Source organism: Haliaeetus albicilla, chromosome 4 (genome assembly GCF_947461875.1).
Source record: "Haliaeetus albicilla chromosome 4, bHalAlb1.1, whole genome shotgun sequence".
NCBI lineage: Eukaryota > Metazoa > Chordata > Aves > Accipitriformes > Accipitridae > Haliaeetus > Haliaeetus albicilla.
The window spans coordinates 50942378-50968899 of record NC_091486.1 but is presented as its reverse complement, the minus strand read 5'-3'; the positions used below and the strand labels follow the sequence as shown (position 1 = coordinate 50968899).

Genomic DNA, 26522 nt, shown 5'->3' with positions numbered 1-26522 from the left:
TTTGTCAAATCCCCACCAAAACCCCCCTCTAAAACAATACTGGAAGTTTTCAGTGTAGCTGACCAGTTACTATTGGTTGAAAAGAAGAAAAACAACCTTGTAGAAACATAGAAACCTGAGCTTCACAAAAACGCTTCTACAAAAGCTTTGCACATCCAGCAACTGTTATGATGCAAATAAACACAAATAAGCATACAAGGAGAGGGCTATACTGCATTGCTTCCTTTCAAGTAGCCTCTGCTAAGAAAATTTGATTTGCTCCTCCAAAGCATGCTAGCAGGATATATTAAGACTGTACAGTTTGCACTAATGGATGACTAATGGATGAAAACGGGTGAAGCTGCCCAGCTGTTCTTTGAGAGGAAAAACCTCTGATAGCTGGTCTATGCCAATTACAAGACAGTTCCACATACCCAGAAGTTTACCAAGGAGATATTTTAAATCAAGATAGTTTGGTCTATCACACAGGCAGGAAGCTCAGGGAAATGGGAGAAAATCTTTTACAACTTCATGCACGAATAGGCTTTAAGGCCCCCTGCCTGGTTTTGTCCAGAGCCTCTATCAGCTGGGAGCAGGGGCAGCATTCCTTTATTGCCTTTGTTGCTTCTGTACAATTGCTTCCTATCATGTCCTCCTCTCTGCCTTAGTGCTCTTACAGCACTAGTCAGAAACACTAGACACCAACTCCGTCAGGTAGTAGAGTGCATTAAACTCTGATTAGAGACTGCCTTCTCCTTTGAATCCTCATGTAAGTGGCACTCGCTCTGTTCAGCTGCCTCGGCTTTTTGAGCAAGCCCTGCCCAGGGGATGTTTAGAGCATGAAGCCTTTGACAAGCCCCTGTTTGAGCATGTAGCACAATGCCAGCTTTGTCCCACTGAACAGGCTTGCCTTTCTTCCTGCATATAAATATAACCGCAGGACTCTGCACCTCCCAGGAAAAGCAGAAGCCTGGAACACAGGGCTTGAGCGCAAAACCAGAAAGAAGCCCTGTTATGTGCTGGCAGAACAATGGGGAAGGGGTGGAGCGACAGCCATGTGAGCATCAAATAAAGAGCAACATCTCCTCCACAGTACGTTCCACCTCCTGCTGCACAGATGCAAGACACACGAGTGGAAGTAACACTACTGAGCCCTCCTAACACCCACCGAACTCCAAAGGGGAGCAGGACTGAGCCCAGAGGTCTGAGCGCTCAGCGAAGTGCTTCAGCGCACAATCCATCTGCTGCCGAACAGACACTGGAAATCAAAATGGCTGGGGTCTAAGCCAGAGGGCTTGCATGGACAAAAAGTCTCCTGCTCTGTAAAAATGGGAATTAGCTCTCTTCCACAGCCTGATGAAGGGCACCAGAAGCCTAAGGAAAAAACATGCTGCATCGAGTCCTCAACACCTGACACCCTGCTTGCATGGGTCATCACCTGCCTTCCACAGAAATGCAGGTTCGTACTACAATACAGAGACAGAATTGGCTATCGGTATCAGCCTACAGCTTTTACTTTAAAAGAAAGAGACACCAAAGATCTATAGGCAAATAAAAATACTAAGTGGTGTAAACTACAATCACTAGAATCGGTTTCTTGCACATATGTACTCAGCATCACAGCCCTCCTATAGTTTCATGTAACGTGAACGAAATGAAAGATCCTTTCCTTTTAGTTACAGTAATCAGAACCCTTGCTCCTTAGATGGGCATGAACAAATGAACACATACTCCCTGTGCTTACCCACCCACCCACCCTTTTAGGCAAATTGTTCTTAGAGCCCAAGAACTGCAGATCTGGCTGGAACGTGATTCTGCTGCAACAGGACAGGTCCTGTTTCTATACTGGTCATAACCAGCTTTCTGTTTACTTGTATAAGTCAGGGGTTATAAAGAAAGCACTTATCTCTTCAAGCCATCATTGTTAAAGAAAATTCATTCAAGAACTGACGCAGTTACAAAGTATTTAAAGTGTAAACAAGAACAACTATCTCCAGCCATCTCTTCCCTGGGATTTAGCTGTAAAACTTGTTTTCAGACTGATTTAGCTCTTTTAACAAAAGAAGCATTCTTAGAAACAAGTCATGAGTGAGAGCACTTGTGAGCAGGACTAGAATTTGCTTTGAGCTATATCTACTTAGATACTATGACACCAGAGAAGAGTCTTACCTTCTGAAGGGGCAGAAACTTCCCTTCCAGCAAGCATTCCATTAAGTTTTTTCAATTTGCACCTGCATGAGGACTCTTGAAATTAAGTTTTATTTTGGAGAGGCAAAATTCTCATTCACCTCCTTGTCTTTAGAAGGTGCGTTTTTAGCAAAGCATAGATTATCACAGGGAAAGTATGTAAGGCCTAAAGGGGATCTTGTAGCTGGCATAAATCATTATTTTCATAAATCAAACTTAAAACAATTTGACAATTGCTCTAAGTCAGTTTTGAAGGAAATGGAAGCTTCCAGTATAAAGATTTTAAATAGAATCTAACTTTTGGGACACACAAATCAAGTGATGGTCCCCATCAGATACCTGATACTTCACTGGATAGAATGCTATAAAAAAAAAAAGTTTGGCAGGGGACTTGTTCCCCACTGCTTAACTGCAATAACCAGCACGAAAAGTCAGTGATTTACTCGTGAAATTCCTTTGGGGAGAGTGAGAGCTTTCCAAAGGTCATGGTCCTGGACTTCGTGTGACCCAGCAATAAAGAGCTGTGTGGTGTGCTGTAAAATGACACATCAGTAATATATACCTTGTCTTCAAACAATATTTACTGGGATGCTGGTAAAAGCAAGAATAATCAGACAGGCCTCACAGATAGCGCCTGAGGCAGTGGGAACTGCTTTGTACAAGAAAGGGATAGGGTGGCAATGCACAGCAGATTAAGGAGTTCTTTGTTAGCAGCAAAGCTGGAAAGCCAGCATCGGTCTTGGTACGCCTGGCCTTTGGGGTGCATATGCAGCAGCTGGTCATAAACCTAATATGCAGTGACAGACTAGAGGTTCTGTGTAATACAGAAAGCTGGTAAGCAGCACAATTTGCCCACATGCAATTCAGTAAGCCAAAGACGACTGACAGTGTTCTGGTGTAGAAGAACAGGGCTTAAGACTCCCACATAAAAAGTCCACCTAACACTACACGTTTTCAGAAAGATCCTGCTATCGGTATTATTAGGGGCTGCAAGGCCACAAATTCACCACTGAAATGATCTCTCCTCACATGCATGCATTTATTTCAGGAAGATGCATGCAAGACTCCCAGGTTGTAGCTGGACAATAAACATAATCCAATTTCATCATTTTCCATGGGGCGACCGAGTATTCCAGATTCATTATGTGCACATACGGTACCAGTCTTATAGAGCTGCTCAGACTCTTCAGTTTTCCTTGCCAAATACTTGGAAGATTAGCAGAGGTACCAGGTTATCCACCAGATACCAATAGCTAGAATCTTTGCCCAGAAAGACAGATATACAGGACAAGTCGCCTTCTCTCCTTGAGCTTGTCTGGCTGCAATAAAATCAATACACTCACATGGGCATTTCTGCTGTGAAAGGCCAAATCTTTCAGTTACGAAAACCCAATCCTCTCTATACGTGCTGTACTTTAAATACACCGAACCACACCTGTCCTAAGACTAAGTCTGCACCTAATCCCCTACCCTTGTGTCTGAAGTTAGGTCCCATCTGGTGAATCTGGAGATGCCGTTTAGCAGCCTGGCTGCACTATAGTAAGCCTTAAAAACTAATTAGCACTTGTTTGCTGTGATATGAGAGAAGATTCTAAGTGTTGCTGATACAGTTGTACTTAATTTATAGCGATGGACATTTTAAACACCAAGAGAAACTAAAAAGCTTTGTTCTTACTTTGAACAACAAGCCAGGGGAATGCAGGCAATGCTTCAAATGCAACAAACAAAATAATCTACAAAGAGCAATATTATAAAGAAGCTTCAACAATCCTTCTCATTTTGGAAGTCCATAGAGAGTTGAATGCATACAATAATAAAACTAGCATGTCAAATCCCTTCTGCTAAGTCACCCAGTCCCCTCATCATAGACCTACTCGTGTGAGATCTACTGAGAATTTGTGCTGGAGCATCTCTTAAGCAAGTAGTATGGCTTTTTGCCCTTTAGACAGAGTCAAAAAGTCAAAGCAATCACACTGAGTATACGGAAGAGTAAAAATCTGCTTTGTATCTCAGAATAGTTACATGTTAAGTCCTGGTTTAAACCTGCAACCCGTGGGTCTTAGGAGTCTGATGTGTGATGGGCATGTTATCTATCATTCTCCAGATCTCCTGCCCATTTTTCAGATCAGCACCAGAGTCCATTCTCCCAACAGGAATCTGCCACAGAGCACAGCAGTCCTCCATAGAGTAATAAGCAACTAGAGCTCCCCAAGAAAAAGCCACCTCCCTCCAGCGTTTCCTTTGTGACCTGGCTCCCTGTGGAGCAATACTTTAACTATTGTTTTTCTCTCCCACTCCCCTGACTTCTGTTGTTGGCCTAGCACTGTTTGGCAAGCTTCAGGATAAATTGCTCTTGTTAACAGATCTTCCCGTTCACACTTTCTTCACCAGTACTTCTGCATTCCTTTGCAGTTAGAACAGGGCTCAGAGAAGTCAAGGAGGGCAGGGACATCGGCTCACAGAAAGAGCTATTGTGAGATGACACTCTTAGGCATATATGTCTGAAGCTGTTCCCATTTAGCCCTCACTCCCTGAGTTTAAGTGGTGCTTAAATTCTGTATTTGCATTGCACTTTCTAACACCATGTAGCTAGAAAGTCTAGATACTATGTCACAGGCTTGTGTAGAGCCTGAGCGCTTCCCAGCTCTTAATGTGCTCTCCAGTAAGTCTGACAATAAAGCTGCCTTTTTGTTCTCGGGTAACTTGTTCAAGGTCAATGAGGAAAGCCTAAAGGAACAGACTCTTGCGCTGCAGTCACAGAACTATCCCCCTCTGCTCACCTTGCATCTGTACAGAAAAGCAATATGCTTTCATTCATTCTGAATATTGTTCTGAGCATAACAAAATAACTCTTAACACTGAAGCGCGATGGAAGGGATAAGAGAGACAGGGGGTGAAGGTTGCAGGCTACATTTCCCAACCCTGACCTGAAGGCACAAATTGCAACACAAACAATAGCTTCAAGACAATATCCATAAACAGGCATGTATACACTCTTCAAATTCATCAGCTCATGAAAGCTGCTGCAAACTTGCATCTATGCTCTCTATTATGATGACAGAAAGCCTGATGTAGTTCTCTATTTCCATGTTTCTTGCCCAGCCTAAACCCTTGCCCCATGCTCCAATGGGCTGTTAAAATGATAAAAAACTGAATACACACAACACAAAGTATTGTTGAGAGAAGATTTAAGCTGACGCCTCTCAAGAGAGAACAATTAAAATGTGTCCCACATTATGAAAGCAGAACTACAATAGTACACTTAGTAGACTGGAACACTTCCATTTGGAATTTCTCGGTTTCTCTGGGTAGTTAATTTTTTTTTTTTAAACAGTGCTTTATTACATTGTATTGAAGTTGAATTTGTATTGAAGTTGAATTTTTTTTTTTTTAAAGCTATTTTTAAATAAAAAGGAGGGGAAAAAAAGCTAATGCTCCAAAGGTTTTCAGCAGTGAAATACTCTGAGTGGTTCAGAGCACACCCTAATCTATCATGCAATTAACTTAGGATCTTTCCCATCCTCCTTGGAAATTGATGAAAAAGTAATTAACAATGGATGCTCACTTACAGCTGCTAAAAGCTGCCAGAATGATTGACAGCCTGTAAAGAATGGAAGTGCTTTTGTGTACAGAGCAGCAGCAATATGAACAGAGCCTACTGCTTTACTAGCACAAAAATTTGTGCCTTACAGGCAATAAAATTCATCCCACTCGGTAGCCTACTTGGTCTTTGACCACGGCTGAGACCACTAAGACAGGAGCCAGCAAGTTATTCATAGTTCTCATTTTCACAGTGCATGAATCCGGACCCTGTGTCTGAGATTCTCAGACTCTATACCTGCAGAGGTATCAAACATTAATGCTGCACTGGCCTAGCCCAGGTTTGGGCTGGTAATCAAAGCCATCCAGCACTGTCAGTGATTTGCAGGAATGAAAAGACACTCACTGCTCCTTTCTATACCATATTCACAACCCATTGCAGGCCAGGCAGAAGCACTAACAGCACCTTCATCACAAACTCCAGAGAAGGAGAAAGGCAAGGTAAAGATTTCAACAGTATCAATTAAGTGCCCAAGTCAAAAAAGCATGTAAAAGACCCTTCCAGCTACATGAGAACAGCACTGCCTGGCTACAGGCTAAACCCAGGACACCCACATCAGATGTCCAGCACTTTTTTTTTTTCCTTCTTTCATAATTAGCATTAGATTAACTACCTTTAACTAACCACCTCCTCTTCAGCTAATTTGAAGAGCTAGAATATTGATGTCTAAAGGATTGACTGATACAACTCCTGACACTGGGGAGTTCAGCTATTTTCTGCCTTACCAAAATGAGATTAGGCAGTGAAAATCAAAAGTAAGATCTTCTACAGTCATGTATTTGCAACAGGAAGTAATTCTCCCTTAAGTCGTCTTACTCTTTTTTTCACCACTTTTACACTTCCCATCTTCCAAGATTGAGAATGTTAAACCTAGACAAAGAATTACACCATTACTTTCTGTAAGTCAGACTTAGATTTCTACCAGGAGCGTAAAACCATCATCAGCATCGGGCTGACTGAACTTCACAGGGAGTTCCTTAAGAAAACATCACCCTATTTTATTTTGATAAAAGCCTTCTTCCTAATTATGTAAAACATAAAGGAAGTCTAACTGCAAAACAGCAACCCTTTCAGATTCAGGATTGCCAAAGCAAATAAATTTGAAAAGGGTTTACAGTCAGCAAGACGTGCTTCCCTGGGATTGGAAAAAAGCCCTGAGCTGTTTTGCCCAGGAGTAACTGTGCTTCATAAAGCCAGGCCCACACAAAACCACCACCCAACTGGAAACAGATTCAAAACCAAAAGAAAGTCCAAACGAAGCACTGCATTTGGAAGAAGAGTGACATCACCCAGCAGTAATTTTCCTGATGCCACCCATCAGCAACACGTTAGAGATGAGTATTCACCGATTAAGGTTTTCCCTGCTCTCTCTCTCCACACTCCCTCACCCTACAAAACACAAGTGCAGACACAAGAGATTGTACAGAAAGCACAGTTAAATGCAAGAAAAATGGGGGGGTTAAATTATGCCGCTGTTTCTTGGGGGGAAGGATAGTTTAAGTACTCAACCTAAAAACTTTTTTGTCTGGATGGATTTAGGACCTGCTTTACTGAAACCAGCAGGCAGCCTTGCTCTACTTCAGTGGGACAAGCCATTAAAAACATCCAGACAGACGCAAAGCAAACCTAACAGAGAAACTAAAGCGTGCCACAAACCAGAGCTGCTTACCACGCCTCGGGCTGTCTAGACTTCACAGCCACCCCAGAACCACGCTCTGCAGCTGCTTGCTGTTCACGCAGGAGCCAAGGGAAGGCTCCAGGCAAGCTCAGGCCAAGGGAATGCAGGCGGGCTAGATCCACATGGCTAAACCAACCTCACAGATAAAGGGTTACAGGCACAAAGGTGCTTGCACAGCCCCTGGCAAGTTACCACAATCTCTGCTCCTGTTCTTTGCAGCCTCCCAAGATATCTCCCACCGCTCCACAGCGACTCAGCCGCCCTCAGCAGGGATGAGCCCAGGCCACAGAACCCCGGACCCACAACCCACCCCAGTACCGAGAACAACACAAAGGCACAAGCCAAGTACCCCAAGCAATTTTACCCGACCTGTTCCTTGCTCTGCAAACCAGCCTGTGCTGCCTGAAGAGCCCTTACACGTCTGGAGCCCTCAGAGTGACCGGCTGCACCTGAGGGATCAGCCCCCATCAAAAACAAGTCACACCTGCAGCCCCCACAGCACCAGCCTCCAGCTTCCCTCTGTGCACCACACTCAAGAAATCGAGCTGCAGACACCAAAACGAGCAGCGAGACCCTTCACACCGAGTCCCTCCTGTTCTCAGGACTGCGGCGTTTGTGCCGGTTTTTTGGAAGACTGCTTCCAGAACACCGATTCCAGTAATTCTCAAGGCTTGCTTTGCTCAGTGACAGGTTGCAGAGCAGGCACAGCCCTGAGCTGAGCGAGCAGCGCAGGGTTTGCAGTCAGGCAATCTTTATTGTCTCAGAGACGAGAAGAAACCTTCGCATACAGCACCGAACATCGCTTGGAGCCTGCAGAAGCGCCGCTGCGCTGCCTGAAAGAGCCATACGTGTCAGACAGGCAACGCAACATAGAGCGCCCAGAGTGCCTGGGCTTAGGCAAGTATGGGATGTTCAGCATCCCAGATCCTCCTCTGCTTGGCCTTCTACTGGTAGGAAGGGCTGGCCCACAGTTTGGGATGCTCTACTTCTACACCCACGTTGTGGAAATCCGCACGTAGAAAACCCAGAGCTATTTTTCTGGTTCATCTTGCTTGGGGACTATAAAAGATGATGACCCAAAACATTAAAAAAAAAACAAAACAAAAACAAACCACCCAAAAAAACCCCAACCCCCCAAACTGCAAAATTCAGAAGAGTCTGATAATGTTAGTATCGTGTAAATAATACTTAAAAACACCCACAGAAAGATCAGTACTTGGCTTGTGACACCAGCCACTGGACTTAAGGAACACAAACCATACGAAGAAATCAGGGCATGATCAAAGTCAAGATACGAGGTTTAATCTCATACAGAACTGCAGCGTGTAACACCGTATTCCATGTAGATAACTGTCTTTATCACTCCAGCAATAGAAATGTAACCCTCTGGCCTGAGTAAAATCTCATCTTCCCCTGCTTTAACTGGCTTTTTAATTAAGATACAGACCATAAACTCTCATCAAATGAGCATCCAGTTCAAGTAATACTTAACCTTTACTAGTGCTCTTTGCATTTTGTCAGGTATTTGACCACTAGAATTGTAGGTTCAACCTATTCCTGTGAGAATGAAGATATGTTTTTCTTCATCCAGTTGATGGCACGTATATACAAATCACAATCTATATCAACTGTTCCATATCTGAAAGCTGTTACTGGGCTTTTGTCTATTTAGTTTGTCAGCACCAGCAATAGAGAAAGCTAAGTCAGTGTGGATACTAAAGGCTTAATGAGAGAGCAGAGTGCTGCAGAACATGTTTTTTTCTCAGCTGCTTGGATTCAGAGCACAACATTAAACCAATCATACCTACTGCCTTTTTGACTTCTACTGAACGTGGAGAAGGTTCCCAATGGTTTGATTTCATAGGTTTAGTTTCATAGATATGTGAAATATTATGATATGGAGACTCAGGACTGTACACACGTAGCTCTCTTTAGACAGATATGTAAAACCATGTATTAGCTCCTACCAGCTCTCTGAGCCAGCAGGACAGAAGCCAACACTGATTCAGGAATTGTTTACCCACACAGCTAGTAAGAACCCATGCCTCTCAGATGGATGTGTTAGCATGGGTGCACTTCCACACTATCAAGGCCGCAGGGGTTTTGGAGGAAAATTTGTTCACGTCCTGTTAACTGGGGCAGCAGCAAAGCTAGTGAAGGACTGTTTGCACCTAACAGCATAAGCTTGCCCTTATCAGATAAGGTTGTGCTAAAAATAATTCTGTGGTAACAGAGGTCTCAAGACCCAAAGAATCTTCTGTCTCATCTGTAACTTCTGCACTGCCACAACTGATTTGTGGTTTGCTTCTAATTTTAAAGGTCATGGTCCAGCCAACACCGTTGAAATATGACTGACTGCCATTTTTGTCTTTTCTAGAATTTTTTTCTTTTTTGCTAGCTACAATGTATGCTCAGTTTCCACACCAAAAGGAGTCATGGTGATGGGGAATGCAAATCCCACCCTTAATCTTGAATGCAGTAGACGTGATACAATTCTGCTGGGAGGGCAGCAGCAATATCAACCAAATTACCCAATGGCCCAGTTCTGGAGACCTAGGACATGGTCAGTTATGTGCTGGGAAGTGGACTGCCAAACTCATTTCACAGCAGTCAGACTGCAGCAACTTGCAGTCAGTAATGATTTGGGCTTGATGTGAATTGGCAGCAGATGCTGATGAAAAGCATTTTTCCCCTTATTGCAACATATCTAATCACAAGTGCCCTCAGTCAAGTAAGGTCCTGAACCTTACTACTTACAGCACATTTCTCAGTACATTATAAACTAGCAGTTCCTTATGTAATACATAAAGTTGCATGCAAACAAGATGCCTCCCCATAGTTAACTTATTCCTAAATCATTATCTTCAGCACAATTACTGCTGAAAACATTTCTGTAGCTGTTTTAAGCTCTGCCAAAAATAATTTGAGCAGCATTTAAAGTTAGCTTCATTGTGTGTGTATTTAAAATGAACTCTTTTTGCAGGTCTCCCTTTTCTTTACCCCCATTGAAAGTTTCAGATTTCATTATGTAAGTCTAGGAATTCTTCATATCATAAAGGAGCACATACAAATGTTGGTGCCACCTCCTGTCCTTTGTAGGTTGTATCTTGAGGGTCTGCAGTATGGATGCAATGGAGATAACAGAGAGAAAGTAGCAGGATGAAGTTTACTTTTGTAAGAAAAGATCACGGTCTAGGAAAGAACAGTTACGTACTGGTATTTAAAGGGGAGTAATTGCCATCAGAAGATCATTGGAGTTTTACAGGCACTGACATCAAGTTATAGTAATTTGATGAGCTGACGAACTATACTACAGCATTGTGGAACAGCCTGAGCATTTTAGGAAGTCGAGCATCCCACTCCAAATTACTGCATTCCTGTGGGGAGTGGGATTGTGAAGCAGAAGAGAACATTACAATTTGATGGATGTAAAATTGCAACAAAACAGATGACTTATTTATAAACAACACTCATTACAAAATCAGTATGACATGTCTAAAGCCTAACCCCTTCTATATTAGTCCTGTTACAGAATACAGCAACTTTAATGGTAAAGACTTAATCATTTGGAGCAAATACCTCCAACCTGCATCACATCTTACTGAAACTATCATTTCAGAATACTTAACACTTTACTAAGGGACATAAATCACCAGGCTCTGAAACAGGAAGTGCAATTATCTGAATACTGTTGCTTCCAATCAGTTAGCAATAAAAATATGTTGAGGCTATTAGAATGATAAACACTGTATCATTTCTTTTTTTTTTTTCCCACCAGGGAGCATTAAAAATAAATGACAAAAATGCAAAGCAGCCTTTAGACACTACAACAAACCTCAGTGTTGGTAGCAAGAGCAACACAAGCACACTCCAGATATTGACTACATCTTAAATGCATTCTTTCAAACAGCTTAAAATGACAACCAAATTAATTCTGAGTGCAAGCAGGTACAACTTCTGTTTGTTTTGTTTGCTTTCTTGTGTAGGTACTAGCTTGGCACAGCACAGCTACACTTCCCTGCTAAGCTCAACCGTTTGTAGCAGACAGCATTTCTGTACAGTCACACACTGCTGAATCTCTCCACCCAGTTATCTACAAATCTCAAGTAGATGATAGAGCCTCAAGCTTTTGTATCAACTTCGGTATTCTTTCCTACTCTTCCATCTCTTTGCCCATGCAACTTAGATCACATCCTGTGTAACTGTAGAGGGACAAGAACAAAAACCGTATTGCTCCTTTTTCCCAATTAGCACCTAAGTTGTCCCCCCAGCTTCTTTTTCCACTCCCCTTCAATTTCTTCTGTAGTTTAACAGCTTTCAGCCTTCAAATCTTACTGTCAGGAAGTTAGACTTGTGCCTGTACTCCCAGGCGTATTTCCAAGCAACGTTTCCAAGAAGCTTTTGATGGAGGCAGGGGACAGAAGAGGAGAAAAAAAGAAAAAAAATGCAGAGAAAGACACAAGACAGAACTTCAGAACGCAGTTTCTGTGAACTTTGATTAATGCCTAGGGGAAGGTAGGTTGAACCTAAGTCATTATGTTTGCACAAAGCTTTATCACTTTAGCAAACTTCATGCAGTTTCATACAGCAAAATACTTTAGAGGGCCTGTATGCAATATCGTTTCTGTTTCATTCTTTATGCATATGACACCAGCCTTCTGGAAGGCCTGTAACCGGATAACAGATTTTAGTGAAACAAGGTTTTAGACTTACAATTTTAAGAAACGATTGTCAGAGTCTTCTACCTACCATGCACTCACCTTCAGATGGTGTCATATGGATAAGGGAGACAGCTCCTCTCAAGTGTGCAAAATACAGTCTCAAATTGTTCCCTGTTGTCATACATCCACTTACAGCTCTCCCCAGTTCACTTACTACCAATTTCACCTACTGAATTCAGTCAGGTGACTAATGGCAAGGACACTTAGTACTTCCTCTTCCCAAAGGCTGTTATATGCTGGTGTGCATGGTGGTCAGAGTCCATTTAACTGACAAATCCACTTTTAAGTCTTCCTGTCCCAGTGGGATAATTTTCCAGGCCAATTTCTCTTTGTATGTGACACTGTCACCTTGGCTTTGACAACAAAGTTTATTAGACTTTCCACAGTGCATGCACCGTAGGCATTAAAGCATTTGGCTTATCCTTCGCTCATCAGCATACTTCACTAAAAGCAGCATCTTTTCTCACATGTCAGGCTACTTCAGCTAGTTTTGCGAGGGAAAAGAGCTTTGCCGAATTTAACGACTAGTATTTCAGACCATATGGCTCAGCATCCCAATTTCCTTTGGCTCAGCTCTCGTTATTGTGGATTGTTTTGGCAACTGGAGTGAAGAACACAAGATACATTTGTAAGAAAGAAGTCCAACAAGAGTACCAAATTCCCAGGCAGGGAAGAGAAAGGACAGTAAGAACACACTTATTTAAATTAATCAGAGATCAGATGGGGGAAGATATCCAAACCCCCAAACCCAAGACCATAATCTTCACTTGATAAGAAATTATCCTGATAACCTCAACTTCTGGTACATTTGGCACTATTTAGCAGCCTCCTCTAAAAGAGATTTCTTGCTACTCCTGCTATCTTCTTTGAATGAGATTTAAGTAAGCATACACTAATGTAAAAATTCTGTCATCTACTGAAGCTACAGTTTCTGCCAAAGAGTTACTTTCACACCACTACAGGTAAGGCCATTATGGGTGGCTTCTACCATATGGTTTAAGGTGTGAAGATATAGCCTGCAGAAGAACAGCCTGGCTATCCTACTGTAGAACTGGGCAGGATCATTCAGCAGATTTTTTTTTTTTTTTTAAACTTCAGTTCCAGTGGAGGTAACATGCCATACGAGTCAAAACAATTATCTACTTTGGGTGCTAAATTTAGCTCCCTTCATTCTGTGCTTGAAAAGGAAACACATGAATGACCTCCACAGTCATTAAAAAAAAGCTCGAATATGTTTATTTTGACACAATTTAAAAATATACAAATACATTAAATACCAGGGTTCATTAAAGCCAATTTTTTAAAATATATATATATAGGTATGTATTATTATTTTGAAGGGAGATGGAAACCAAAACACCACATCATATATTTAATTCGACAGAGCAAGCGAATGAGAAACTGTTTAGACCAGGAGTCCACTGTGTCAGACAGCAATAACAAAAGCTGAACAGTTCCTGAAACACACAGAAAAATAGTAAAAATATGCTGCATTTAAAAGAGTTTGCTGGGGGGGAGAATATGGGAAGGGAAAGATGTTATCATTGAGAAAAACTTGACTGCACAGAAGTTAGAGCACTAGACGCTTGACATTAAACTAAGTTACAATATGCACTTGAGGATAAGATAGGGTTCAGACGGTACAATGACTTGAATGATCCTTCAGTAATTTATGTGTAGAAGGAATACATTAGCAACTAAGCAATACAAGAATGCACTATCATTGATAGATTCGCAAGCAGAAACTCCCTGCTTTCAAAGGTGCAGTTTCTTGGCATTATTTGCATAGTTACTCCTTTTCTTTAGCAGTTAGGAAAATATTCAGCAACTAAGTTCAGAAAAAGTCTATGACCTCCAGACATAATTTCTACCTGTGGAAAATCACAGCAGCACAAAGACAAAAAGACATCAAAACGACAGAAACAAAACTGCCACCTCCTGAACTTGGAACATAACGAACTATAAAGCACATTTCATATTGAAAAGTGAAGGGTCTCAAAATGACATTGTCTGCTGTCTTTAGTTTTGTCCAGTAGAACAAAAATTTCATTTATCATTGTGATAGAAAGACAATCTTAAGTTTCTCCATACAGCAATTCAGGCTTTTTTTTTTTTTTTTGGCACAGGGTCCTCTTCATGGTTTGCTCTTTATCCCCAATCTTTACCCTAGCTTGTCTGGATGCTACAAGAGATCTCATTACTTTGTAAGGACAGAGATAAAAGTAAACACAACTGCACTGAAACTTACATAAAAACAGGTCTATTCAATAAGATATATTTATCTCCTCCCATCCCAGTTCTCCTTTTTTAGGTTTCAATAAGCTTTTAACCACAGAGAAAAGGGAATCTGGATCACAAGGTTTGGACTCTCCATATGGGTGTCATGTCAGCTCAAGACAGTTATGTTCACATTTTCCTGAAAAAAGAGAACAGGCTGTTCCAGTTTGTTCATGCCAGTGGATGCCGATGAAGAGCTTCCAAGTAATTTATTTTAGGAGCATAGACCCATAATGGAGTGCCAGCTAAACCAAAACAGGCAATAGCAACACAGGTAGGTGGGAATGCACAAGCTGCATAGTTATAATTTCACATATGGTGACAGTGAACTTCAACCAATTTAGCAACCTCAGATTTTTCACTTATTTTCCAGTCACCCACTCTTATGCCCATACCACTGTGCCCATTATGCTGCTATACATGTTCACATAGCAAGTCAGCCATGCCAGGAAAAAAATTGGTGAAGGAGAACCTAGCCAAAAAAAAATGACTTTAACAGCTACTTTAATTTCCTCATAAAGTGACTACTCAGCCACACAGCTGGCATAAGATGGGCAAGAACAAGCATCCAAGAGTGAGGGCTATTTAGGCTGGCACTTTCAACTACGAAATACTTGTCGAGCTCTGTCATAAGGTGCTGGCCTGCAGATGTCAGGCCTGTTAATCAAGGGCTTGACCAAAGAAACCCCTTATTGCATTGGCAGAAATTCACCTGACCTCTCCAGATCATCTCAATACCCACTGACATGCCCAACGGATGCACAGCTACTCTGCAGGAATTTTGGTTTCCTTTCAACTGTTACGTTAAGGGAAGAGTGCTAGCAGAGACAGTCTTTGCAGGACAGACATAGCAGCCTATCAGTTATAAAGCCATAGCAAATGGCTCTTTATCCAAGGACGAAGCTGAAGCCAATTGGAAAAGCTTCCCAACAAATTCCCACACTTGGGATTGGACCTATACTGTCCACAGCCTTCAAAAGCACCAAGAACAACAGTATCTGGATAGCGGGTCTATATTCACAGTTAAAAACCAGGGTCAGCTATGTCATAGGCTGAAGAGGATGCTCCAGGAGGCATCATTTTTTGCTTCAAAAGGATACTGCATGTTAAGTATTGTTATATTGTCCTACAACGTTAAAAGCAGTGGCACTTAGTGTTAGTAGCATTTACAAGTGGGTCCTTCAAACAAGTCCACATCCTTGAGTAATCTCAGTGTTTTGTGTTGGCCTGCAGCACTGAGACATTCAGCTCTGGGGACACAGAACACATCACAACACAGGAAGAACTTGCCAAAACTGAAAGTGTACCAAAGAAAGGCAGATTATTTAAAGATTTTAAACACAGCATCTGTAGGAGACAAATGAAACCACAGAGCTGGAATAGTGCATTTCAAGATCACCAAAGCAGTTCACCGAACTGGATGTAGCCTGCCATCAGTATCTTTGCATTAGTTCATTTCTCTGTTAACATTTGGCACAAACCCTTTGAGACAGTAATTTGGCTTCCATTTAGGTCAGCTGCTTGCGATGTTTTCCTGGCACTTCAGTGGATTCAGAAAAAGTTTCTTCGACACTGTGTACACTTATAAAGTCCTCAGTCAAGAATGAAGGCTAAACATTGCTGACCCTGGTTTCAGAAGAAGAGATCATAGCAGCAGATGCAGACGTCACTAGTGACCGTTCTCGTCTGACATATCGTGGCTTCCGAACTGAAATGGTGGGCACAGAAACATCATTAGCACCTGCTGTATAAGCATGCCTTTATCATTAATTCATAACACCACATGCCATCCAACAATTCCTGAGTGACCAAAGTCATTCTGGACCTTAAAAAAATCCCCCCCAAAAAACAACACAAAACCCCCTACATAGAGCTGATACAACAAAAGTCTGCAAATAAACTTTTTAAACAAGCTTCTAATGGCCTACTAAATAAGGTGCTCATTACAAACTATTCCCATTATTTGCAAGTGTTTACAGTACATGTAGCTTTCCTTTTTCAGCCCTAACAAAAACTCCCACAACTGCACCTTCTTTTTAAACAGATGTATAAATTAAGGTAAGGAAACTAAGATGTTTCAGAAGCAGCACTGGCTGTCAGTTTAACAGCCAGACCCAGATCAAGTTTGGAACACATCTAAAAAATGTTTAAAAGTTAAAGACTGCATCAATAAAAGTTAAATTTTAATTACAACATCTTGATTAAAAAGGCCTACGCATACATGAGAAGCAAGACCAGAAATTTTGCTGAGCTTCGAAGGCCATTATTTCTTAAGTTTTTAGATTTGGTCTATCTCACTTTTAAGTCATTGCAAGTTCTGTCATTGTCTTGAAAGTATAGGGATCATGCACAGAAACAAGGTATTTTACTGTATTACCCTGGCCAAATAAATCCACTTTCCTAGCCACTCTAATTTCTTGTATAGATATAAATTCTTCTATCATTTGCAAAATATACCCTTTACTACCTACTTCTTTTCAAACTTTGTTACATGGTCAGAGACACTTAAAAGAATGCCTTGATTTGATTTGGTGTAATCCATTGCCCTTTCAAATGTATATTTTGGGAGAGTCATATTTAGATATTTCATGCTTTATTAGGCTCTCACTGGCTCATTAATAATATAAGAATGGCATATACTATTTCCTAGAAGTAGCACAAATTTAGAGGCCCACCAAAAAGCAAGTTTTTGCTCTTGGATTACCCAGATCTGGTCTAAACCAGCATATTAGAGTATGAACTACTCAGTAATATTTATAGGTTGAAATTATGAAAAATTGGGGAGAAAAATTGAGACAAGCTGATTAGATTTAATCTTCCTCAAGAAATAAATTTCTGCCCGAGTTTCACATGTATTAAAAACCCACTTTGCCAAAAAAGTCAACCTACAAACACCCCGCACACCACATACACACAAAACTGTATATTCCAAACAGTCTGTATCATTTGTTTCAAGAAGCTAATAAGCTTCAAATCAGCAAGCCTGAAAATGAGCCAACCTGGCACTGACAAGAAGATTCCAATCCTGAAAATAGGTCCCAGACTGAATAATTTATTTTTGAGCACTTATGAAAAAATATTGCATCTACTTGTAAGACTTGTCTATTAGGACAGAGAAGTGAAAGATCTATTTTAGGAGCTGTCAAAAGATCTATTTTAGGAGCTGTCAAAAGATCTATTTTAACATAACATGCTCTATCAATACTGTATGCCTACATTAATTAAAGCAATAAATCCCATCAAGAAGGTCTACTAGACAGATTTCACTGGATTTCTGTCCCCTCAACAGATTCCACCGTTCTATACCAGGCTTTACAGGTAATTGTTTTGACTTGCTGTGTGTTTTTAGCATATCCACTTTGAGATAGTTTGCCTGCTTTTCAATAACAAGATGCATAAAAGGGAAGCCAACAGGTAAAACATTTGTACCAGCATGCCCCAGAGAACAGTTCCTCACCTGAAGAAGCTGGGGGAGGTATCATGGATGCCTGCATAACAGAAGAATGATCATGTCAAACAAAGCACCTTTTGTCTTCACAGTCTTTCATTAAAAAATACAGGAACATTTTAGGGTTCCAATAATGTTTGCTGTGTACATACTCTTTCTTGGAGAAAGTAACTCAATAGAATCCATATGGTCAGTATTCATACTTCACCTTTTTTCCAGTTTGGACAAAGAACCCCAAAACATCTTTTATTTTTATTTCGGTCTCTCATACATAGGATTAAGTAGCTCCCTAATGAACTCTTAAAACTTTAAGTTATTGTTTACTTGATGTTTTATGCTTGCTTATTCCCATTGGAAGGACAGAATTTACTTACTGTTTCACTAGGCTGGAGAACAGATGCTAAAAAAGAGAGAGAAAGAGAGAGACTAACCATCATTAATCTAGAAGGCTAGAACTGCTAGTTTTCTAAAAATACATGCATGCAACAGAATAGTTCTATTGTTAAAAAAATAGTTTTGTCAAAGACTACCAAAACAGATCAGAACATTCAGAAATCCCATCAGTAGAATACATTGTCTGCAGGACTCTCTTCAAGATTAGAGGTAAAGGGTTGCAAAGGTCTCCAAGAATGACTTATTTTACTTTCAGAGAAGGCAGCCACAGCAGTGTCTCTTTAATATGAAGAAGCTTCAGTAGGAAAAATGTCACTTTGAGCCAACTACCAGAAAAAGGCAGTACAAATAGAAAACAATTGAGCAGTGAGAGATGCAACCCTTCTTATGCAAGAGATTGCTGCCTTTATTGGCCAGGTGATAATCATCATCCAGACAGAATGAAAGCTAACATGATAAGCCAGAGAAATGTTTCTAATGCTTCTCCTTCAAAGGAGGACATAAAAGCTTTAGCCTGCTGGACCAGAGCAAACTGTCAGTACAAAATGTGGAAGTCAGACAAGTATGACTGAAGCCTCGACAGAGGTCTGGTATCCCGCCAGCTTAGAAATGTCATACCACAACAGCTCTTGACCCACTTAAAAACTGAAGGAGAATCTTGTACTAACTAGATTTACTTGAAGACACATGCAAAGGCAACCTAGAGGTTTCAATATGGCAGTTGTGATTAAGATACTAGCAGCTCCTCTGGCACTGATCAATTTACACCTTAGGTAGCTACTGTTGTATACTTTTACACAAAATGATATCACAGAGACTGGAAATGTGATGTTCCATGAAGTTAACTATGACTAGATACAACATTCTTAGCCAAACAATGGAATTGTATCGCTCCACCCACACCCTTTTCTCTTTTTAAGCTTATTTCTATTGTGACAGTCTAGCTTGAGCTTGGTCCTGTAAGACATGAATGAAAATTGAAAATAACAGGAGGTCTATTTGTTTAGCAGACCTAATGAGTAAACAGCTTGCTTTCAACAGAAGGAGCTCTAACACAGCAAATGCTGTGCTAGAGGTTGTCATGGGAATCATTCACAGTGACTGCATAGAAGGGGTGAGACAGTCATAGATCAGCCTCAGTTTCATGCAAAACACTGGGTAAAATGGAGACAACACCTTCCACATATCTTGCTCACCACCTCCCAGAAACTGAAGACTAGTAAAATGTGGACACATAGAACAACTTCACAGAAACTGAAGCATCTGAAAGAGCCAGATGTCTACATAAAGTCTTGGTGCCCTGTGGCTAAGCACATCCCAGGTGTTCTTTCCTTAGCTTTTCTGGAATCACTTTGGCATGAAGTCAGGCCACTGCATTTTAGTTACATGGCTTCATTTCTCAGTAACAGGAGTGGCAGAAATAAAGAAGAGATTTCTTTATAAGAAGAAAAGCTAAGGGGTGTTTCCTTCAAAAAAAAAATTCAGGCAGTTAGCTCTTCCAAGCCCCAGTAAGTCCTGCATTTAGAGGGTAAACACAGTTGAATGAGTAGTACAGTAATGAGGAACCTCAAATTCCATTCCCTTTCTCCTGCTGCTGATGCATCCATGATAAGTATACTGCCCTTTAGTATTACAGTTCATTTCTCTCTAAACCAGGAATAAACAACTGCTTTTTGTAATGCTTTACAATTGTCTGGCATTTTGTGTACTGAAATAAACAAGTATTAAGTTCTATAAAAATGCCTTCTGTGCAAAAAGCACTGACTAGTTTCTCTCCCCCCCCCCCCTTTTTGAAATCAAGTATCTAATATTCAGTGACAACTAACATCAAGTATTGTACTCTGGCAAATCTTTGAAAGCTACAAAAAACAATAGCTGGGTTAGTGTGAGACATACTGTGTAATATGCACCTAATCACACTTAGACTGAGAACAGACATCCTGTGCACTGCCATAAAAACATACATACTGTAAACACATAGCAGGAAAAAAATTTTCATTAGTTTGCTTTGCTTTAGCTGATCAGAAGAGATAACAGTAGTTACAATAAGTTAGGACACCGACATGAAGAAATTTAAAAGGTTTTAACTTAAAAAACTCAAGGGCCAAAATTTTAGAGATTAAATAGACAATGAGAGATATTTTACCTTTGTTTCTTCTGTAGAAAACATTAGGAAGTTTATTGGCACGTTTGAGGTAGAAGAAAGAAGCAACAGACAGAATCAGGAATAAACTGATGAAAAATGTCCCTAAGATGAGAGAGGCTGCCACTTCTGGGCCCCCTGTACAAAAAAAATATATATAACGAGAGAGAGAAAAGACTATTATTCACTACAAATCTCTTCTAATAGAAAGGTTAAACAAAAGATAAAGACCCACTTCCTGATATTCATAGGAGAAAAAAAAAGAAACAACGGGGTGGGGGGTTTAATATACAGACAGACCTCACTGAAATATTTGCAAAGATCTTTCAATACTCATTTTATTACACGAGCAACTTCCCCAACCCCACCTGTCAAATGTCAGGAAAGCCTTAGTCCCTACTTTTTTGAAGGCAGACAAATTTTTAATCCATCGTTCCGTTTCTTTTATATAACTTTCAAAACCAGCGCTGGGAGGCAGTCAACATTAATATTGTTCTTTTATTCCTTAAATGAAATCTCCTAAAGACAGACTTGTCAACAGACAATATACCACTAGTACAGTACACCCAGTATTATATTTTCCACAAGTGACTGATATAGAAACCATTTAAGGAGGCAGACATTAGCAAAAGGTGCCCTCCTTCATCTCTATTCCCACTTTCCCTGCCTCAGAAAATGTCCTGCATATTCATTCTGCTGTTTTATTTAAGATTATGATCCCAACGAGCAAGCGTTTCTTAAAACAAAAGTTGTTACTCATCTTGTTGCACACAAACTAAGACAGATCTGTCTGACAACTCTGCTTGAGAAGTCCACACTGAAGAGCACTAGATACAAGTCAAGTATATGCACGACAAGACAAATGTTAGAAAGGGATCAGCAGCACTCAAGTTTGACATGGCTGTTTAGCTTTCCTTTTTAAGAGCACTGATAAGCACTCGCCCTGTAACACTAAATCACTTCATTTAGCAACACTTCAGCAAGAGATAGGATACCATCTAAATAGTCTCAATTTGTATTATTCCTACCAGTGTTGAACAAGTAGTTTTAGGAAATTAAACAGAAATGACTGGTCAGCAGTGATAAAATCAACTTATAGAAAGACTAACCAAGATGTAACAGGTGTGTAACACGTTGCCTCACCCCTAAAACCCAAAACTCTTGCAGCATAAGGTTCAGCACTCAAGTTATGGGGTTTCATAAATAACCAGCTGAACCTGTACCCAAAAAATCACTTCAAGATCACTAGGACAAAAATCAGAACTATTCAGTAAAACACAGTTACCTCAAAATTCAACTCTAAGACTTACAAAAGATTCTTGTTGAGAACAACTCAGAAAAAGTAAAAATGGCTACTACATTTAGAATAAAAGCTATGCTACAGAAAAACATTTTACAACTTGTTTCAAATGCTGTGTCATGAAGGGGCTGGTACGCGGTGAATAATCACAAAGCCTGCGCTCAATAGCTATTTCCATTTACTCACCTATGTTCTGTATGAAAGGAGTTACGGTGCTTACATTCATTTGGAAATTCATTCCTCTGATACCAGCTGTAATAAAAAAGAATTTTTTAAATTAAAATCTCACAAAAACTACAGATCTGTTGAAAATTACTTCTCAGTAATTATTTGAAATTGTACAAGAACCCTGATTTCTACCATGAAAAATTCATTCTTTATATCACTTTTGAGATTTAAAAAAAAGAGAGAAGCAAACAAGCATCATCATAATTTGTCCAAAAAGAAAATAATTCAGTAGTGCATTTCCCAGAAACTTACATCAAGTTTGTCTCTTTCATTAAAAAAATATTTAGAAGGAATTGAATGGTTCTCACCTCTCAAACAAAGCACACATACAAAATGAAGCTATTCGTCTTAATACACATTTTTTTCAAAGAACTTATATTGGGCAGAATAATTTTTTTTTCTTGATATTGCATTTGGCTTTGCAGATTAGCTACTCTAATACATAACAAGATTCTGATTCCCCCCACCCCCCAGACTCTGGAATGGTTCCATAGCACTCTGCACAGTTTCTGCAAACTAAGTTTCAAAGTTTCCATAGGTTTTGTTGCATGTTTGAAAGCTCAAAGTTATATTAGGAAAAGGTTGAAGTTTTACAAGGGAAGGGGAAAAAAAACAAACCAAAAAACCAACACAATCTGCAACATTTCATGCCTTCTTGAACAGTCTTTGCTGGACCATGCATGCAAGAAGAGATCTTGGTACCGAAAAACACCCATCAAAATGAAGGGATTGTAAATGACTCACTATTTCTGCATTCAGTCAGATTGTAAATAGATAAAACAGGAAGGGTTTCATTTTTGCATTTAATGCAGCTGCTACTACCATCCTCATTCCATCGTCTGTAACAACCTGCATAAAAATAAGATGTACAGAGGTTTGAAAACAACAAAAGCAACACTGGAGATATTTCCTAGCCTTCAGAAAGAGATAAAGGCAACAGAAGTTCCCTCTGTTTGGTCTACTGGTTACAAACATCTCCTGCTTCCTATTATATTACACGAGTTAAGAGGTTTCATTTCAAAGCATTTATTCCAGAAAAGATAACCTTTCAAGGGCCAAAAAGGAGAAAGAGAGTTACAAGCAAACAGCTCCCAGAGGGCAATTTCAACATAGCTCCATTCACTGCTTCACGTGTTTTAGTTTTGAGAAAAATGGGAAGTGTCTAACAACCTGCAACTACCCTCAACAAGACTAAAAAAGCAGCAGAATTTTGCCATTTATTTTCAGAGGTCATACACTGTCGAAACAAAATTTAATGCCATTTTAATATATAGTACTGAAAATAGAAATAGGCAGGGACAAAGATGCTAAGAACCAGAAAGTGTAGTTGGATGAAAAAAGGTGCTGGCATCCCTATAATCAATCACTTGAAGCATGGCAAGCTAAAACACGAATACTGCCATAATACAGTCTCTTCCCCATGCCTCAGTCCTCTCAAGTATTGTACTATTTGTTTCACTTTAAGAACCACCCAAACCTGTTTAAACTATTCTGTGACAGATGGTGAGTGTTTTATCTTGGTCACCCTACCAGGCAGGCTGGAAACTGATTAAACTTTCATCTTGGCCTGTCTTCAATGTTCAAATCTCAATTTATGCTTAAATGCGCATACTGCTACGTCTTTGTTAAGAAAAAGAGATTTTAGGGCACATCTTCAGTAACAACTTCATTTAATACAATAAAGCTGTGGTGGTTTCACTTGAGGCTTAGACTTGAGACATGAAGATTAGAAGGCTATTCCTACTAGATCATATTACAGTCTACATTTAAAAGAAAAAAAAACTTACTGTGCTGGCTAAAATCCAGTTCTATAGAGCCTTGAGCCAAACTGGTATCAATTATCCCATAAAGCAAACTATTAGTAAGGTGCTGATTTGAAAACAGCTCTGCTGCTACATTTTTCCTTAGAGAGAAGCACCACATTTGATGCCCACAGTAATAAATTACATCTGACATTTAATCTAAACACAAACAGACCCAATGTAAGGGCAAAGACTTTCTACAGTAATAGGAAGGAAGCATCAAAGCACTTATCTGACACCAAAGATATTGGTAGATTATCAGTTTACAGTAAGATTTAAGAACACTATCCCGTGACTTGGAGACAATTGTTTATATCATATCTAAGATCATTTAGAAGCAGAAAACAATGCATTAAATGAAGCAACAGCTAGAGAAGTAACGAAGCAGTGAAAATAGATAGGCTTAAAATGCTTTAACAGCTGTCACAAGGAAATGACTGAACCCAGAAGTGGACCCCAATTGTTAAGTCACTAATTCTCTTGTTACTGTGGGCTCTGAAGCCATTTTCCCACTCTCTGATTTTAAATAAAGTGGCATTAAAATTTTTTTTACTACTGCTGGAGAGTGACAAAAGTTTTTAACTTCATTTAGAAGAAAACAACTCTACATAAATGGCACTCGGAAGAATGAGGCATTCTGTGCTAACAAGACAATATTGAATTTATTCTTAATGCTCCCTTAGATACACATTACAGCATTTTTGCTTTTTATGCTCATTATATGGGCTTTTAAGCATTTACAATAGCTCTTACATAATCTAACTGCACACTAACTAAAAAAGATAAAGAATAACCTTATTAATAGCTGTCTACTCTCCTTACCATGCAAGAACAATATTTATGAGTCATAAGAAGCATTACCTTGTGTCTACAGAGGAAGAAAAACTTCAATATGTACATGCACTAATTATTTTGTTTTCACTCCCCAATTAATTAGGCACTGTATTTTGGTGTTAACTGTCAAAAACAATCTGGAATTTTATTAAACAATGACACACTATACCTGGACTGCACTGGTTCGTTACTGGACAGGAACTGTTTGAATCCAACATATCCACACAGCATTCTGTTTCCGAAACCTAAGAACAGAAATTCTATTTCACACGGTTTTTAAGTTTACTGAAACACTTCAACAAGAAAACAAAGAATCTACAGAGAACATAGAGGAATAAGCAGTAACTGCAGTTAAAACTTGCTGTAACTTTTTCTTTTCGCATTAAGCAACCTTACAAGGAAAGAACAAGCTAGATGCACCATCAAGCTGATTTTGACCTGGCAGCTGCTACCCAAACTAACACTTGGAGAACAAATGCACAATCTGCTGTTGACATTGGACAAAGCCTCAAAAAACTGCTTTAGAAATATACTTGCTAAATTTTTCAGCGAAGCACAGTTCAGAGGGGGTTAGCCTTCCCACAGCACACAAATGCCCTAACAGATTTGCTCAGAAATACTATTGGCAAAATGACTAGCAAAAAAACAGTTTTCACTGAATGCCCATATTGCAAGTGATGATAACATCTACATTTGGCAGAGCAATCCAGCAGAACTACAAAAGCTTCTTCCTTCAACATTTAATATAAAAGAATAACTTCACATATCCTGAAGGCACGTAGTTTATTTTAATTTTTCCTTTGTTTATATAAAAGCCAGTTTCAAAATTATTTACGAATTACAACAAGCTGTGACATAAGCTTAGAGATAAATGGTTGTTAGAAACTCTGTGGTTCTTTTGATAGATATTAGTAACATCCCCTATAGACTTGGGCATATCCACTCTCTGAATCTGTACAAGAAAAATAAGCCACAAAACACCCATGCCTTTTAAAGCTTTGCAGGTACATTCCCCTAAAGAATATAGCAAGTCAAATCAGTCTTAAAAATGGATGAAGTATTCTTGGTCAAAAGTAACAAGACCTGATCTATATTCAGCCATAGAAGCAACTTAAATATACCCAACATGTAACAGCCAGTATTTTTCTGCTTATCTGCAAAACCCATCAAATCCAGGGGTGACAAAGATCAAAGCTATCAGAAGAAATGGTTGGGACTGTCAAAACTGAAATTAGTAGGCTGACTTCACACTCTTAGCACATCACGGGGAGGTAGACTACCGTAAAGAACCAGAAGATCTATAGATAACAAGCTTAAGACCAGTTTCTTAAGAAGTTTTGTTGGTCAAACTCTCCTGCAACTAGAATTTTGTACTCTTGACCTTCTTCTGTGACTTGAAGTAGTGTTTGCTTCAGAGCTTCTCAGTCATTTAAAAGTTAACTTTTGGGTATCCAAGTTTTGGACTGTTTGTAGTTAAACTGCCAAGCAGCTTGAAAAGTGGGGGTCTTTGACCATCAGGGTGCTTTTTCCACATGATGAGAGGCATTACCAGTTGCACCTCTGCTATCCTACAAGCACATGACTGGGAAGAATTCAATGCTTTAATAGGCAATCAGCCATCACGGCAAACTGACCCACTGTAAAAGTTTCAGTTAATGACTGCTAGGAGTACAGGTCACTTCTATTGACTTAGAAAGCCTTCTATAAACTACAATGTGAGAGGAAAATAATCTGATACTTCTGTTTTTATAGTGCCTAGCATGACAAAAAACATGAAGTACCTACCGAACTTTCAGTAGATTTGCTGGTAACTTCTGCTACGAGTCTAGTTAAGAGAAGGACATATGGCACCTCCATGCCCAGGAAAGACACAGGTCTAAAGAACAGGGAAAGAAATTAGAGCGTCTTATTAATGACGAGAGAAGTTATGC

General features: G+C 39.9%; 1 protein-coding gene across 3 annotated transcripts in view; it reads right to left on the bottom strand.

Moving 5' to 3' along the window:
• Positions 1-13381: 13381 nt before the first annotated feature.
• Positions 13382-26522, bottom strand: part of C4H1orf159 (chromosome 4 C1orf159 homolog) — a 19067-nt gene continuing 5926 nt past the window's right edge. For all 3 annotated transcript variants that reach the window (XM_069782628.1, XM_069782629.1, XM_009911776.2), the window contains 8 exons: positions 26377-26467; positions 24761-24836; positions 22700-22804; positions 21914-21979; positions 20431-20565; positions 18266-18291; positions 17901-17931; positions 13382-16151 (listed from right to left, as the gene is read on the bottom strand). In XM_069782628.1, the coding sequence (XP_069638729.1) occupies positions 16054-16151; positions 17901-17931; positions 18266-18291; positions 20431-20565; positions 21914-21979; positions 22700-22804; positions 24761-24836; positions 26377-26448 (609 nt within the window). In that variant the 5' untranslated portion in view covers positions 26449-26467 and the 3' untranslated portion in view covers positions 13382-16053. The remainder of the gene's footprint in view (positions 16152-17900; positions 17932-18265; positions 18292-20430; positions 20566-21913; positions 21980-22699; positions 22805-24760; positions 24837-26376; positions 26468-26522) is intronic.